The sequence below is a fragment of the Puntigrus tetrazona genome, chromosome 3 (assembly GCF_018831695.1).
Source record: "Puntigrus tetrazona isolate hp1 chromosome 3, ASM1883169v1, whole genome shotgun sequence".
In the NCBI taxonomy this organism is placed as follows: Eukaryota; Metazoa; Chordata; class Actinopteri; order Cypriniformes; family Cyprinidae; genus Puntigrus; species Puntigrus tetrazona.
The window spans coordinates 10,834,577-10,846,676 of record NC_056701.1 but is presented as its reverse complement, the minus strand read 5'-3'; the positions used below and the strand labels follow the sequence as shown (position 1 = coordinate 10,846,676).

The 12,100-nt window shown below is 38.8% G+C and overlaps 2 protein-coding genes across 3 annotated transcripts; one reads left to right on the top strand and one right to left on the bottom strand.

Moving 5' to 3' along the window:
* The first annotated feature begins 760 nt into the window (after positions 1–760).
* Positions 761–4,044, top strand: fgf21 (fibroblast growth factor 21). The gene is made up of 4 exons (XM_043229824.1): positions 761–2,070; positions 2,348–2,425; positions 2,693–2,796; positions 3,589–4,044. Exons 1-4 carry the CDS (start codon positions 1,917–1,919, stop codon positions 3,895–3,897), a joined length of 645 nt encoding a protein of 214 aa, XP_043085759.1. The 5' UTR covers positions 761–1,916; the 3' UTR covers positions 3,898–4,044.
* A 125-nt stretch (positions 4,045–4,169) lies between these two features.
* kcna7 (potassium voltage-gated channel, shaker-related subfamily, member 7) lies at positions 4,170–12,090 on the bottom strand. 2 transcript variants are annotated; one of them, XM_043229804.1, is made up of 3 exons: positions 11,952–12,090; positions 8,943–9,661; positions 4,170–5,813 (listed from the first exon to the last, which is right to left on the bottom strand). In XM_043229804.1, the coding sequence occupies exons 2-3, from the start codon at positions 9,627–9,629 to the stop codon at positions 4,893–4,895; spliced, it is 1,608 nt and encodes a 535-aa protein (XP_043085739.1). In that variant the 5' UTR covers positions 9,630–9,661; positions 11,952–12,090; the 3' UTR covers positions 4,170–4,892. The 2 variants fall into 2 exon arrangements, with proteins under 2 accessions (XP_043085739.1, XP_043085729.1); XM_043229794.1 differs by lacking the exon at positions 11,952–12,090 and adding an exon at positions 10,736–10,945.
* Positions 12,091–12,100: the final 10 nt, after the last annotated feature.

The window sequence follows — 12,100 nt, the reverse complement described above, 5'->3', positions numbered from 1 at the left end:
AGAAAAACATTAAGCGGCACAACTGCTTTAAACATTAATAATATGCATCTTGATCAGCATATTAGAATGATTTCTGAAGGCTCATGTGACACTAAAGACTGGATTAACAATTGCTAAAAATATAGATGTAATAATATTTCCTAATGTTGCTGTCTACTATACTTTTGATCAAATAAATATAGCCTTGGTGAGCATTAGAGACTTAGAAAACATTCAGAAATCTAACCAACCCCAAACTTTTAAATGGTAGCGTTAATACAGATTTGCCATGATACCAAAGTCTGAAATCGAGCGTCTCAGATTTCAGTAATCCCCATCAAAACCTTCCTAAATCATAAGCCATGGACATTATTTCTGTACTGTAACAATCATCTCATTTGTTTGCATTAGTATTTCTGATTCTGATTTCTTTTAAACGATGAAAGAGCAAACCCGTAAAAAAAGCGATATATTTCTTTCCTTTACAATTCAAGAACTACTTTGATGTTAACATTGTTGTCATTTGCTATTATGGGTTATGTTTATTGTCTAGTGTTGCACTCGAACTAGTAAAATGTAGCTTGTTATTCATGATGTACTCATGTATTTATCATGTCCGATAGACTTCGATTCGTTTCCCCCGTGAAATTAGCTGCTGTCTATGATGTGCGTAATAAAACCGTAACAATTTATTTAACTCATTGAGTGCTTTGTCCTTTAATGCCTCTTGTGTGAGAGTCGATGTCAACACGAGGCATGTCTAAATCCCGTCTCGCTCTCGCATTAATACCGGTGGGCGAACGAAATCCCTTCATGCACGCAGAGTCAAAATTTCCCCCCGCAATGATGAGACAAAGACATCAAAACACTTAATCCGCTCAAAGAAGAGCGAGAGAGAAAGCAAAGGATGGGAGGGAGCAGCAGATGGCCAGAAAGACGTCAATCCTGCTCATTCTTCCCGGGACAAAAACGAGGCAAGAGACAGATGATTACAAGGGACACTGACGTAATTGTGGGGACCCTGGACGTCACAGAGGCGCTTAAAGGAGCTGTATTAAGATGACTACTGGAGGAATGAGGTGATTCTTTAGCGATTGATAAAAGACATCGGCCAAACAGTTGATGGAGTCCAGCTGTTTAATTACACCTCAGGCTTTATAGTCTTTAATCATTCACAGGGAACTAACAATTATTGACAGACCCGGGTTGGCGTGTTCCTGCTAACTTTTGTTCAGATAAGACATGCACACTTGAACTTTTTCATTAAAAAGTTTCACCACACTGCCCTCTCTAGCTGACGGGACGGTAGTGTCCTGCGTCCTCGCGTCCAGTCCTGTCCTGTCCTAAGTGAGAATGCACAGGTGAGCACAAAACCCCCTTTAAGTGCTTTTATGACCTCTTATCTGTTCAGTTTAAACTGTCACATCCACTCCCATTTCCTCTTAATACTGGGAATTAACCAAAACCCTTTACACTAAATAAACAATGATCAATCTGCGATATGCAAACTTATATACTATATGTTTTCCTCTCGGGGCAGAAGTCGGGGGGTCCCCTGTCCTCTGAGATCAAAGGCATATGGCTGGCATAGCCATGTGAGATTTACCATCAGTTTATCCTCCTTCATTTCCTGAAAACAAGTTTGTTATCATTTTTCCTTTTCGTACTTGAATGACTCATGGATTCTCTGTCGCTCTCTCATGCGTACAGTATAAATACAAGTTTACGGGGACATGTCTTCTGTGTAGACCATCTTTGCATCTGGAGGTCTTGGAGACATCACCATTCAAGTTTTTTGGATTTTTTTTTTACATAAACTGGAGTTAGCCTCTTAGTTTTTATTTATCGTTCACATTCAAGTCAGTTTTAAAGTTTATCATTGGAGATATTTTATTTTTGAGCGTATTTTTACTTTTGGAGACCATCCATTTGTGTTGATGGCCACCTGCTCGGCTCTCTCAATCATGCTTTTTACCCGTTTTTTCTTTTTTTTTGCTCTGTTTCCTCCTCTTCGTTGGTGTATGTATGTTCCTGTACAGAACGTGCTTCTGCCGTTTAGCACGCAAGTCAGGGAACGCTTGCTCTACACAGGTAATCTTAACCTTTAACCCGTTGCAGTAGTTGCAAATGCTGCGATGTTTAGATGTTAGGGTCTGCTGGATGTGGGTAACTGTGACATGTGCTACTTTCTCTTGTCAACATGGCTGACATCTAGAATCAGCTGTTCAATCAATAAAACTTTATGCCTTTTGTTTCGGGGCATTCGTTTCGCACTGCAGTTGTACTGTGTTTTGTTCTTTAAGAGCAAAGACCGGCTTGAGGTGATGGCAAATAAGCGTGTTCATGTGTGTGTTTTTGTCCATCTTAGATAACAGAAGGCACGGGATGTTCCTTGAAATCAAACCTGACGGCTCCGTTAAAGGGTCTCCTGAAAAGAACCGCAGCTGTAAGCAACTGCTGCAAACACGAGTTAAAGAGCACCGTTTACTATTGTAATCTTTAAGTAACCCTCGTTATGGCCTTACTTCTCAGAATGTCCTTCAAGGACAAATACCTTATCAGAAAAGATAATAATTCATAATATCTGTGATAACGGGTTATGCAAATAATAACAATACCTTGTTATTTCGGTTGATGTTATGAAAATGTTTTGTGGTGGCAGTGGTTGTCCAAAGGTGACGTGTGTGTGTGTGTGTGTGTGAATGATCTGCAGGTGTGATGAAGCTGCTTTCAGTGAAAGCGGGCGAGACGGTCATCCAGAGCGTGGCTACATCTCTCTTCCTCTGCGTGGATGATAAAGACAACTTGAAAGGACAGGTCTGAACATTCAAACTTCTTTACTAATTTGAAACATCTGATAGAGCATTATAATCTGACACCAAATAAATAAAACTATAGAATAACAGAGAAGTGTATACATAAAATGGATACTAGCATTTACTATTTTAAAAATTGTACAAGCAAAATATAAAATATATTTAATATAATTAATATTTGATGTAATTTTAATATAGCTAGATATTTCGGGTATTAGTTAAAGTACAGCTGTCTTTCTTAAGAAATTAGTACTTTTATTTAGCATTAAATGTATATAAATCGATGGTAAAGACAAATATATATATCATGCTGATTTCAACATTTAACAGTTTTTAGCAGAAAATCAGTATATTAAAATGATTTCTGAAGGATCAAGAAACACTGAAGGCTTTAAATAATAAAATATTTTTAAATACGTTACATAAGTACATTTTGATCAAATAAATGCAGCCTTGGTGAGCATAGGAAACTTTAAAAAACATATTTAAAAATTGTGCATTTATGATACATTTAAAAATGTATAAATAATACATTTCTAAAAAAATAGAAATAATAATAAATAGTATTTATAAATAATGTTTTTACAATTAATAATTAGTTTTCCTTGTTGGATGTTGGAGTTGATTTTCATTTTATTTCATTTTTATATATATGTTTTTTTAATCCTGTATTTCATTATTTATTAAGTATGGAACTGATATGACAGGGTTTTCGCCATATTCTGCTGTAAACATTAGGTAAGCTGTTACATAAATTTCACCTTTAGGTACTGAGTTTTGTTTTCTTTTTCAGCCACATTACACTGAAGGAGACTGTACCTTTCAGGAATTGCTGATGGCAGATGGATATTCTTTCTTCCTTTCTCCACACACTAAGGGTCCTGTGTCGCTACTCTCTGGGCAGAAACACGGTGCTCCACTTTATCGGTTCCTTCCTGTTATGAATACTCAGTTGGCAATGGTGGGGAAAGGAGAGGACAGCCAGATTCCGGAGCTGAAACAGTATATTAAAGACATAAACCTGGACTCTGACGACCTACTAGGAATTGGTCAGTCACATATTCAGACTGTCTTCAGTCCCAGTCTGCATACTAGGAAATGAGGACTGGAGGACATTCTTTATGGAGGCATGCTTTACATTATCACTGGACTGCAAAGTTTAAAATGTTTTGTTACTGTATTTGTCTTTGCGTAAAACTGTATTTATTTGAATTTATTTATTTATTTGCTATGGTCTACAATTATTTAAATTAATTTAAGTGATATTGTTATATTAAACATTGTACAACTGTTGATTGAAATATTAAAGTTCGGCTGGAGAGGATTTTGCTTTCAGTTTGCTTGTTCTTTTTGTAGTACGCCGAGTCAGTATGATTTTTGTGTGATTAAAAATTTTAATAAATAGTACACAAACATGGCTCAGCGTTACACAGTTCACACGTCGTATATTACTGCACATATTCTCCTAAAAAGCCTTTGAGCACGCAAACACACAAACACATCTATCATTCACAGCATTTGAACAATGTCCGAACAGCAGTAACACAAAACTGTTCCGGATGAATGATGCTTAAGACTTTATCCATTCATCGGCACACACAAATCCCTGGCACATTCATGGCTGCAGCACGGGTGACAAAACACATGACATTTAAATGACACCGCATGGCACTTCTTCCTACGAATGAGTCCGATATTACGTCAACATTTCAGTAAGATCTTTAAAGCAAAGGTGCAAACGCTTTTATTGCACAACACAGCTCGGCTCATCCTCATCTATTTTTCCGAACGCGCTGAGATGCCGCACTCTGGACAGCTTCTCAAATAAATACATTCAGTGATTTAAAGCTCAGTGAGATGCCAAAAAAAGTTCCGGAAAACATCAGGAAAGCGGTTTAAAGATGTGTTAAAGATAGAAAGTCATATTCCTTTGGATATTGCATCTGCATTTTGTACCATCTCTTTCTGCTTCTTGCATTTATTCCCTCTTGTCATCCACATATGCTTAGTGAGTCACAGTGAGGCAGTGCACCTTAAAACACGGTACAGGACAGCCTCCATCTCTCGTTCTTTCATCTCTACTTGATCTCCAGTCTCTCAGACTTGGGTGACCAATGGGTAAACGCTCCCTACACTTTGCACTCCTGTCTGTCCTGCGCAAAGCCCAGCCAGGAGAGTCCCGTTAAGAGGGGCGCAGATCCCCCTGTAGGCCGTGCCTCCTTCGAGAGGAACGCGGTCTCCCTGTTCCCCAGGCCCTTCCTCGCCTTCTTCACCTTCTTCCCCACCTTCCCCACCTTCTTCCTCCTCCCAGAGGGAGGTGCTGACGTGTGTGTATTCCTGGTTGTCCTCACACTCCATTTCGCGGTGGTAGAAGTAGCTGAAGTTGGAAACGATGACGGGTACGGGGAGCGAGATAGTGAGCACGCCGGCGATGGCGCACATGGAGCCCACCAGCTTCCCGCCCACCGTCACCGGGTACATGTCGCCGTACCCCACCGTCGTCATAGAGACCACAGCCCACCAGAAGGCTTCCGGGATGCTGGTAAATGCCGTTTCCGGGTTGTCCACCTCGGCAAAGTACACGGCTGAGGAGAACAGGATGACTCCAATGAAGAGAAAGAAGATGAGCAGCGCCAGCTCCCTCAAGCTGGCCTTCAGCGTCTGGCCCAGGATCTGGAGACCCTTGGAGTGGCGAGACAGCTTGAAGATCCTGAAGACTCGAACCAGGCGGATGACCCTGACGATCGCCAGGGACATAGATGGCGTCGCGCCCTTGGACTTGGCCAGCTCTGTGCCAAGCGTTACGAAGTAGGGAATAATGGCGAAGAAGTCTATGATGTTCATCACGTCCTTGAAGAAGGACATCTTGCTGGGAGAGCAGGTGAACCGCATCACCAGCTCAAACGAGAACCAGCAGATGCACATGGTCTCCACCAGGAAGAATGGATCCTGAAAGGGAGAGGACGTCGGGATGTGCGAGGTGTTGTTTCCGGCAAGAAAAGCCTGGTATGCCATTTGCTGGAAGAGACAGGGAAAGGATAAGAAATTTGATGCAGAAATGGGATACAAAACATGGCATTGAAAAACATACTAAACGCAGTTAAAGTAATTGTTGAGGCCTATTCTGAGATTTTAACCTTCATCCTTCCCATTTTGACCAGATTATAGGAATGTATAGAATGTTGAAAATGCTTAGGGGTTTTTTTATTACGTTTTAAAATAAATTTCATCGCACTTAAACTTAAAAATCACTGTATATATATATATATGCTTTATGAATCTGATAAAACTAACGTCTCCTTTGGCATTTGAAAGATGCAATACTACTGTACTCAAGATTATTTTGACATTGGCTGTAAAAAGAGAGAGAAAACGTGTTATCTCTCCCTTAACGCTTTTGGTGTGGGTGTGAACGATTCTTAAACCTGTGACAGAGGCAGAGACAAATGTGAAAGCAACGCAGTTTTGAAAGGCTTAAAAACCAACCCAGTGATTTTTTTAATCTCACCAGGTAGGCCTGTTTTATTGAACAGATCGATGGCCATGTAAATATGTAACAGTAACGTGAATTTGTCAGACTAGCAATTATCACAATGTGCAGTGAAATGTAATGCAGTGAAAATGTATGTTAAAAAAACTCAGTGTTTGCAAAAGTCAAGACAACATTATATGGGGACACCTGTTTTTAGATTTTAATGTTTATTTTAGTTTATTCAATGTAGATTTGCCCCGAATCACATCCATGAGCCGAAACTTTTCTCTGTCAGATGCATGCAGTTTGTTTTTTAACCACTGGAGGGCATAAAGCGTTGCATGGTATCTTAATAATAGAAAGATCATTTCTGATACTTCTAATAAAACCAAATGTGTTAGTGCCTGACTGAAACTGTATGCACAATTGACACCCACTTCTTGAGTGAAGCTGAATGTCCCGTTCTACTTTTAGGGTCACAGTACATGACCTTTCACTCAAAGGCCAGTCATTTTTGCTCTTTATCACTCTGACTCCATAAAAAATGACTTAGCCTAATGTGTACACGAGCACAAACTACATAAGTATGCAAGAGGTAACCAGAGCAGGGGCATTTTCAAATATGTATCCATAAACGCATATAGCCTTGCTTAAATATCCAATCATATAACTCAAAGCTAAGCATGTGTTTGCGTGGAAAACATATTTATGAATAGCAGGAAATAAGACACGTGAGATGCGGGTTTGTATGCACGTGTGGTGTGTGTGTGATCTCTTCTCGGGTGTTCCCTATCGTAGTGCCAATTTAGATTTTGCTAAAGTCATCATAAGATGTTGTGAAAGTGTGTTTCCATTCCTATTTCAGCCTTCGAGGGGGTCTGTTTATTAATACAAGCTTCTGTATCTGTGTTAATATGCTCTAAGGGTTGTCCTTACTCTAAAAATAAGGCCTCAGATCTCTAAGGTGAAACTCGAGAATGTACAATCTCTCTCTCTCTCTCACCCGCTTTAGTTTACTTGTGGTTGACTGTCTGATCCATGCAGAATTACTGAGCTGCTTTGGCAGCGTGTTGAGGTTGCGGTCTTGTGCCGAAGCAGTTGGGTCGCTGCTGGGAAACTAATATGATACTCTTTACTAACTTTCCCTCCTTGCTCCTATCCCACCCTGCATCTCTCTGTTTTCCCTCACTCGATCAAGCCCGGGCGCTCTTTCATACTGTCACCTGTCATCTTGTCATTTCTCATCTCTTTCTCTTTTTTTCTATCTGCGTACGCCGCCTGCATCTCTCCACGGACACGTCACTTGACTGTTTTCCAACCCCCCCAGGGTCTCTGATCCCAATCTGTGTATCAGATTTAACGACACGTCTAAAATAATCTCAGCAATAACCCTACACTGCTCCTGAACTTTTCATCTGCGCTTTCTTTTTCTCCCTTTTTAAACGCACCTTCTCACACTTTTAAAGTTACCAGATTATTATGTGTGATATGAAAGGCGTAGACAAATCTGTATAAGCCTGTAGTTCGTAAGGAAGCCTCTGTCTAAAACGTTTAGCATTAAACGTCGTTGTTACATTTGAAAGAAATTAAATATGCATTTTGGATAAGATTGCCAGCCTGGATATGCTTTCCTTTTTTTTTGGGTCTTTCCGGAGACACTTGTACATTTTTCGTTTTCATTATATTTTGGATGACATATAGCTTGAGAACATTTGAAAAGGTGCAGTCAGATTAGCAAAAAGGTCTCCAGTGTTAACAGTGTAGTGATGATTAAAGCACAGCTCAAATAGAAGCCAACTTTCTGTTGGAACTTAAAGGGATAGTGCACCCAAAAATGAAAATTACCCAATGAACTACTCACCCTCAAGCCGTCTTTTTTGACTTTCTTCTTTCAGTTGAGTAAAATCAGTTGTATTATAATTACCTTGCAGTACAACAGTTAGCGGAAGTTAGAGGTTCCAGTTTATAAAGTGTAAAATACGGATATTCTTCTAACTAAAGCGGAACAGTTCACTACAGGAAGCCTTTTTTAACCCCCTGAAGCCTTTTCGTGATGGATTCATGCACTTTATTCGTGCACTTCAAATCTTGACCGCCATTTACTGCCATTATAAAGCTCGGAAGAGCCAGGAAATTCATCTGAAAGCAATATACACGCAGGTTAGTTTGAGGGTCAGTAAATCATGGGGTAATTTTCAGGTGACGTATCTCTTTAATAACTGGAGAAGTACATCGCCAGAGACAAGCAGTTAGTTTAACCAGAAGATCAAGATATGAAATTTTGATTTGAATTCATGAAATCCAAAAAAACTATATAGATAGATACCAATGTTTGCATTACTCACAATATAATCAGTAACATGCATTCTTAATAACTCTCTTAGAAAAGAGATCTGTGTGAACTGACTTTGAGTAATATATCAATACTAACAAATTTGATGTAAATTATGCTCATTCATCTTTATACTGTATGCTCAGGTACCTATCTGTCCATTCTAACATTCTTTCTTATTACTGTTTGCTTGAGGTTGTTGGTCATATTTTGTGATTTGTGCAGTAAGCGTACTATAATAAATCTTGCACTTTTTGTATGGAAATATCAACTTTATGTGTGTCACACTGTAGTGTAAATCTGTGTACCGTTGAGTCAGAAACGGTATCATTGGCCTCCTCACCTCTCTCTGCTCCTTCTCCACTCTGAAGTCAGGCAGCGTCTCCAAACAGAAGATGAGGATAGAGACCACGATCACCATCACGCTGATGATGGCGATGATGCGGGCTCCCCCGGAGGACTCGGGGTGCTCAAAGAGCATCCACAGCTTGCGCTGGATCTCGTTGTCTGGCAGGGGTCGAGGCTCCTCCTTGGGGAAGCCCTCGTCCTCTTTGAAGCGAGCCATGATATCCTCTCCCAGCTCATAAAAGCGCAGTTCATCCATGAAGACATCCAGAGGCACATTGGCAGGCCGCCGCAGCCGCCCCCCGGACTGATAGAAGTACAGGATGGCATCGAAGCAGAATCGATTGCGGTCCAGGAAGATCTCGTTGCGGAGAGGGTCGAAGTAGCGCAGGCGGCGCTGAGGGTCTCCGAGCAGAGAGTCGGGGAACTGGGCCAGGGTTCGAATCTGTGTCTCGTAGCGCATGCCTGACACGTTGATGGCCAGTCGTTCGGACAGTGCCCAGCCTCCTCTCCACATTGAGCCGGATCTGCGATTCTCTCTCTTCCTTTCACCCTTCTCTTTGTCACCCTTTTCTGCTTTGTTTCGCTGGTCCTTGAGCTTCTTGTCGCTTTCGCTGATCTCTTCCTCTGCTTGTTTTTTGACCTCCGTTCCCCCATCCGATTCTCCTCCTCCTCCTTTGTCCATCTCTTCTTCTTCTTCTTTCTTGTGCGCTCAGTCTGATATATTGGGTAGAAACACAGTCATTTCAGCCAAACATTAACCCAGGAATCAAAGGTTTGTAGTAAGCTATAAATGGCGTTAATCTGATATAACACTAACAGAAATGGTCATTCCAATATCACCTGAAGCTTCTTGTTAATTCATTTTCTGATTATTTAAATATATTTAGTGAATTTTTATTAAATATTAAGAAAAGATTAAAAATTTTGTTAAAAGTGCTAATTATTTTTGCACTTATTTGCCATTGTGTGTCTAATATTTAATTAAATTTATTATTAACATACATAAATATTATGTATATATTTCAGCATTATATCATTCCATAATTATTGTGTACATCTTGTTTGCTATTAAATTGCAAACAACTTTGCTGTCTATCTATCTATGTAAACTTAATGTCAAAATTTATACAAGTGACTTTTTTAAGTAGAAAGAAATAGTACTTTCTTGAATAATCCAATATATATGCACACATACATGTCATGTGTGATACAATTTTAATATGTATTGAACTAAAAGCAAATTTATAATACAGAATACTTTTTAGAATATTAAGTAATAGGATGTTTAATTGTGTAATGTGTAATGATAAATAAAAAAAAACTCTCATCAAGACTAGGTAAATATATACAGTCCGGTTCCAGTTATGTAATCCATACTTAAATTCTTCTGCAGAAACTTCTGCTGTTCCATGAAATCACATACAAACATTTCATGTAGTCTATCCGAACCCTGTGTTGACTCCCGCAGACAGATCCATTACCACTTTGACCCTCACCCAGAGAATAAGACTACATAAATTTCAAACAAAAATATAAATAAATAAAATAACAATAATAAAAATGACTATACAACTGTCCCTGCTAACAGAGACGGCTTTTATGAAGACAGCAAAACAACCTGTGGCCTAAAGTATAAAACATGGCTTAAGTGAAGTTAAAGGGTGAAAATTGTAAACAATAACATCACAATCCCTTGCAAGTAAATATCTCCCAAAAATCTGGTATCCGGAAAATAGACTTTTGGCTCTCTGAAACGTTTCTGAGAAAACGCACGGTCCCTCCACTTACCCTCTGCCACTAGTTTTCGTAAATCCAGAATAGTTACCCCACACTATCCGTGTTTCTTCTCTACCTGGACCACACCATGAGCTGTGTATCTACTGTCCCCTCTTTCTGCCAGACGCTTTACCCTGTGAGTCCAACAGGAGGTGTTTTCTCCTGTACCCTGAACCCACAAACTTTGTCCTCTCCTTGGTCAGTGCAGTACAGATACTTAAACCTGTTTGTAGGTCACTGTCTTCACTCCCTCTCACGCTCACTGCAGCGCTAGGGAATGCTGTCATGCTGAAATTCAATCCAGAGCCCCTCGTCCCCTCATCAGCTCACTGTCCCAAACATCTTCACACCAGCACCACCTTAAAATGCCTGTCTCTCTCATTTTATCTCTTTTATATAAACACGCACATATCTATCTATCTATCTATCTATCTATCTATCTATCTATCTATCTATCTATCTATCTATCTAAAAACTACAAGTACCAATTTTGGTTCTGTTGACGCTATGGGAATTTTCCCCCCAATGCTAACTGGTTCTCTTTTTAACTTTTTAACAAACGTGTTTAACAAATAAAAATAAATCAATGTTAAAAAGTGCAATGTACAAATATTTTATTTACAAATGCTTTCTATTCTATTCTAGCATTCTATTTACTTTTTTTTTTAATCCACTAAATTTCTTTTTTCTATATTCCATCTACTTGTTTTCTTTAAAAATAAAAATAAAAAACTTGCTATGCATATTGTGTTAGGCTAGCTTGCATCTTGTTGCTCTTTTGTGTTTTTTGCTTCTATTGTCTTCATTTGGATTAAATAACTAAATGACTGTAAGTATAAATGTCATCATTCTAATAATAATTATTATTAATTATTATAGTAGTAGTATAAAAATTAAATAGATTTCAACATTTTATTTCAACATTTTATTCCATATCTAAAAAGGTTTCCATATTAAAATTGAAATCATTATTATAAAAGTTATGGTATTTTCGTGCTATTTTATTTATATAATAATAATTATTGCTTTAAAATAATTTATTAATAAATAATTTATTATTGTATTATTATGTTCTTGCATGTCTGTAAACAACGCTGGGTGGCGTAAAGTCGACATGTTATTCACCTCTGGACTAATAGTAAAAAATGCATGCAATTATATGTAAAATCGGATGTTTTACAAGCCTAACGCGCATATAAAGTAAATAAACTATTATTAAGCAACTCACCCTATAGCAGAATTCACGAGGACCCAAATAAACTTGCATTTCGTTTCCTCATTCAAGTCCCTGATTCACGCATGCCTCTAGTATCGCTACTTTACTGCTAATGTACGTGCAATAATATTTACTCTGATATTCTTGTAGAAATATTTATA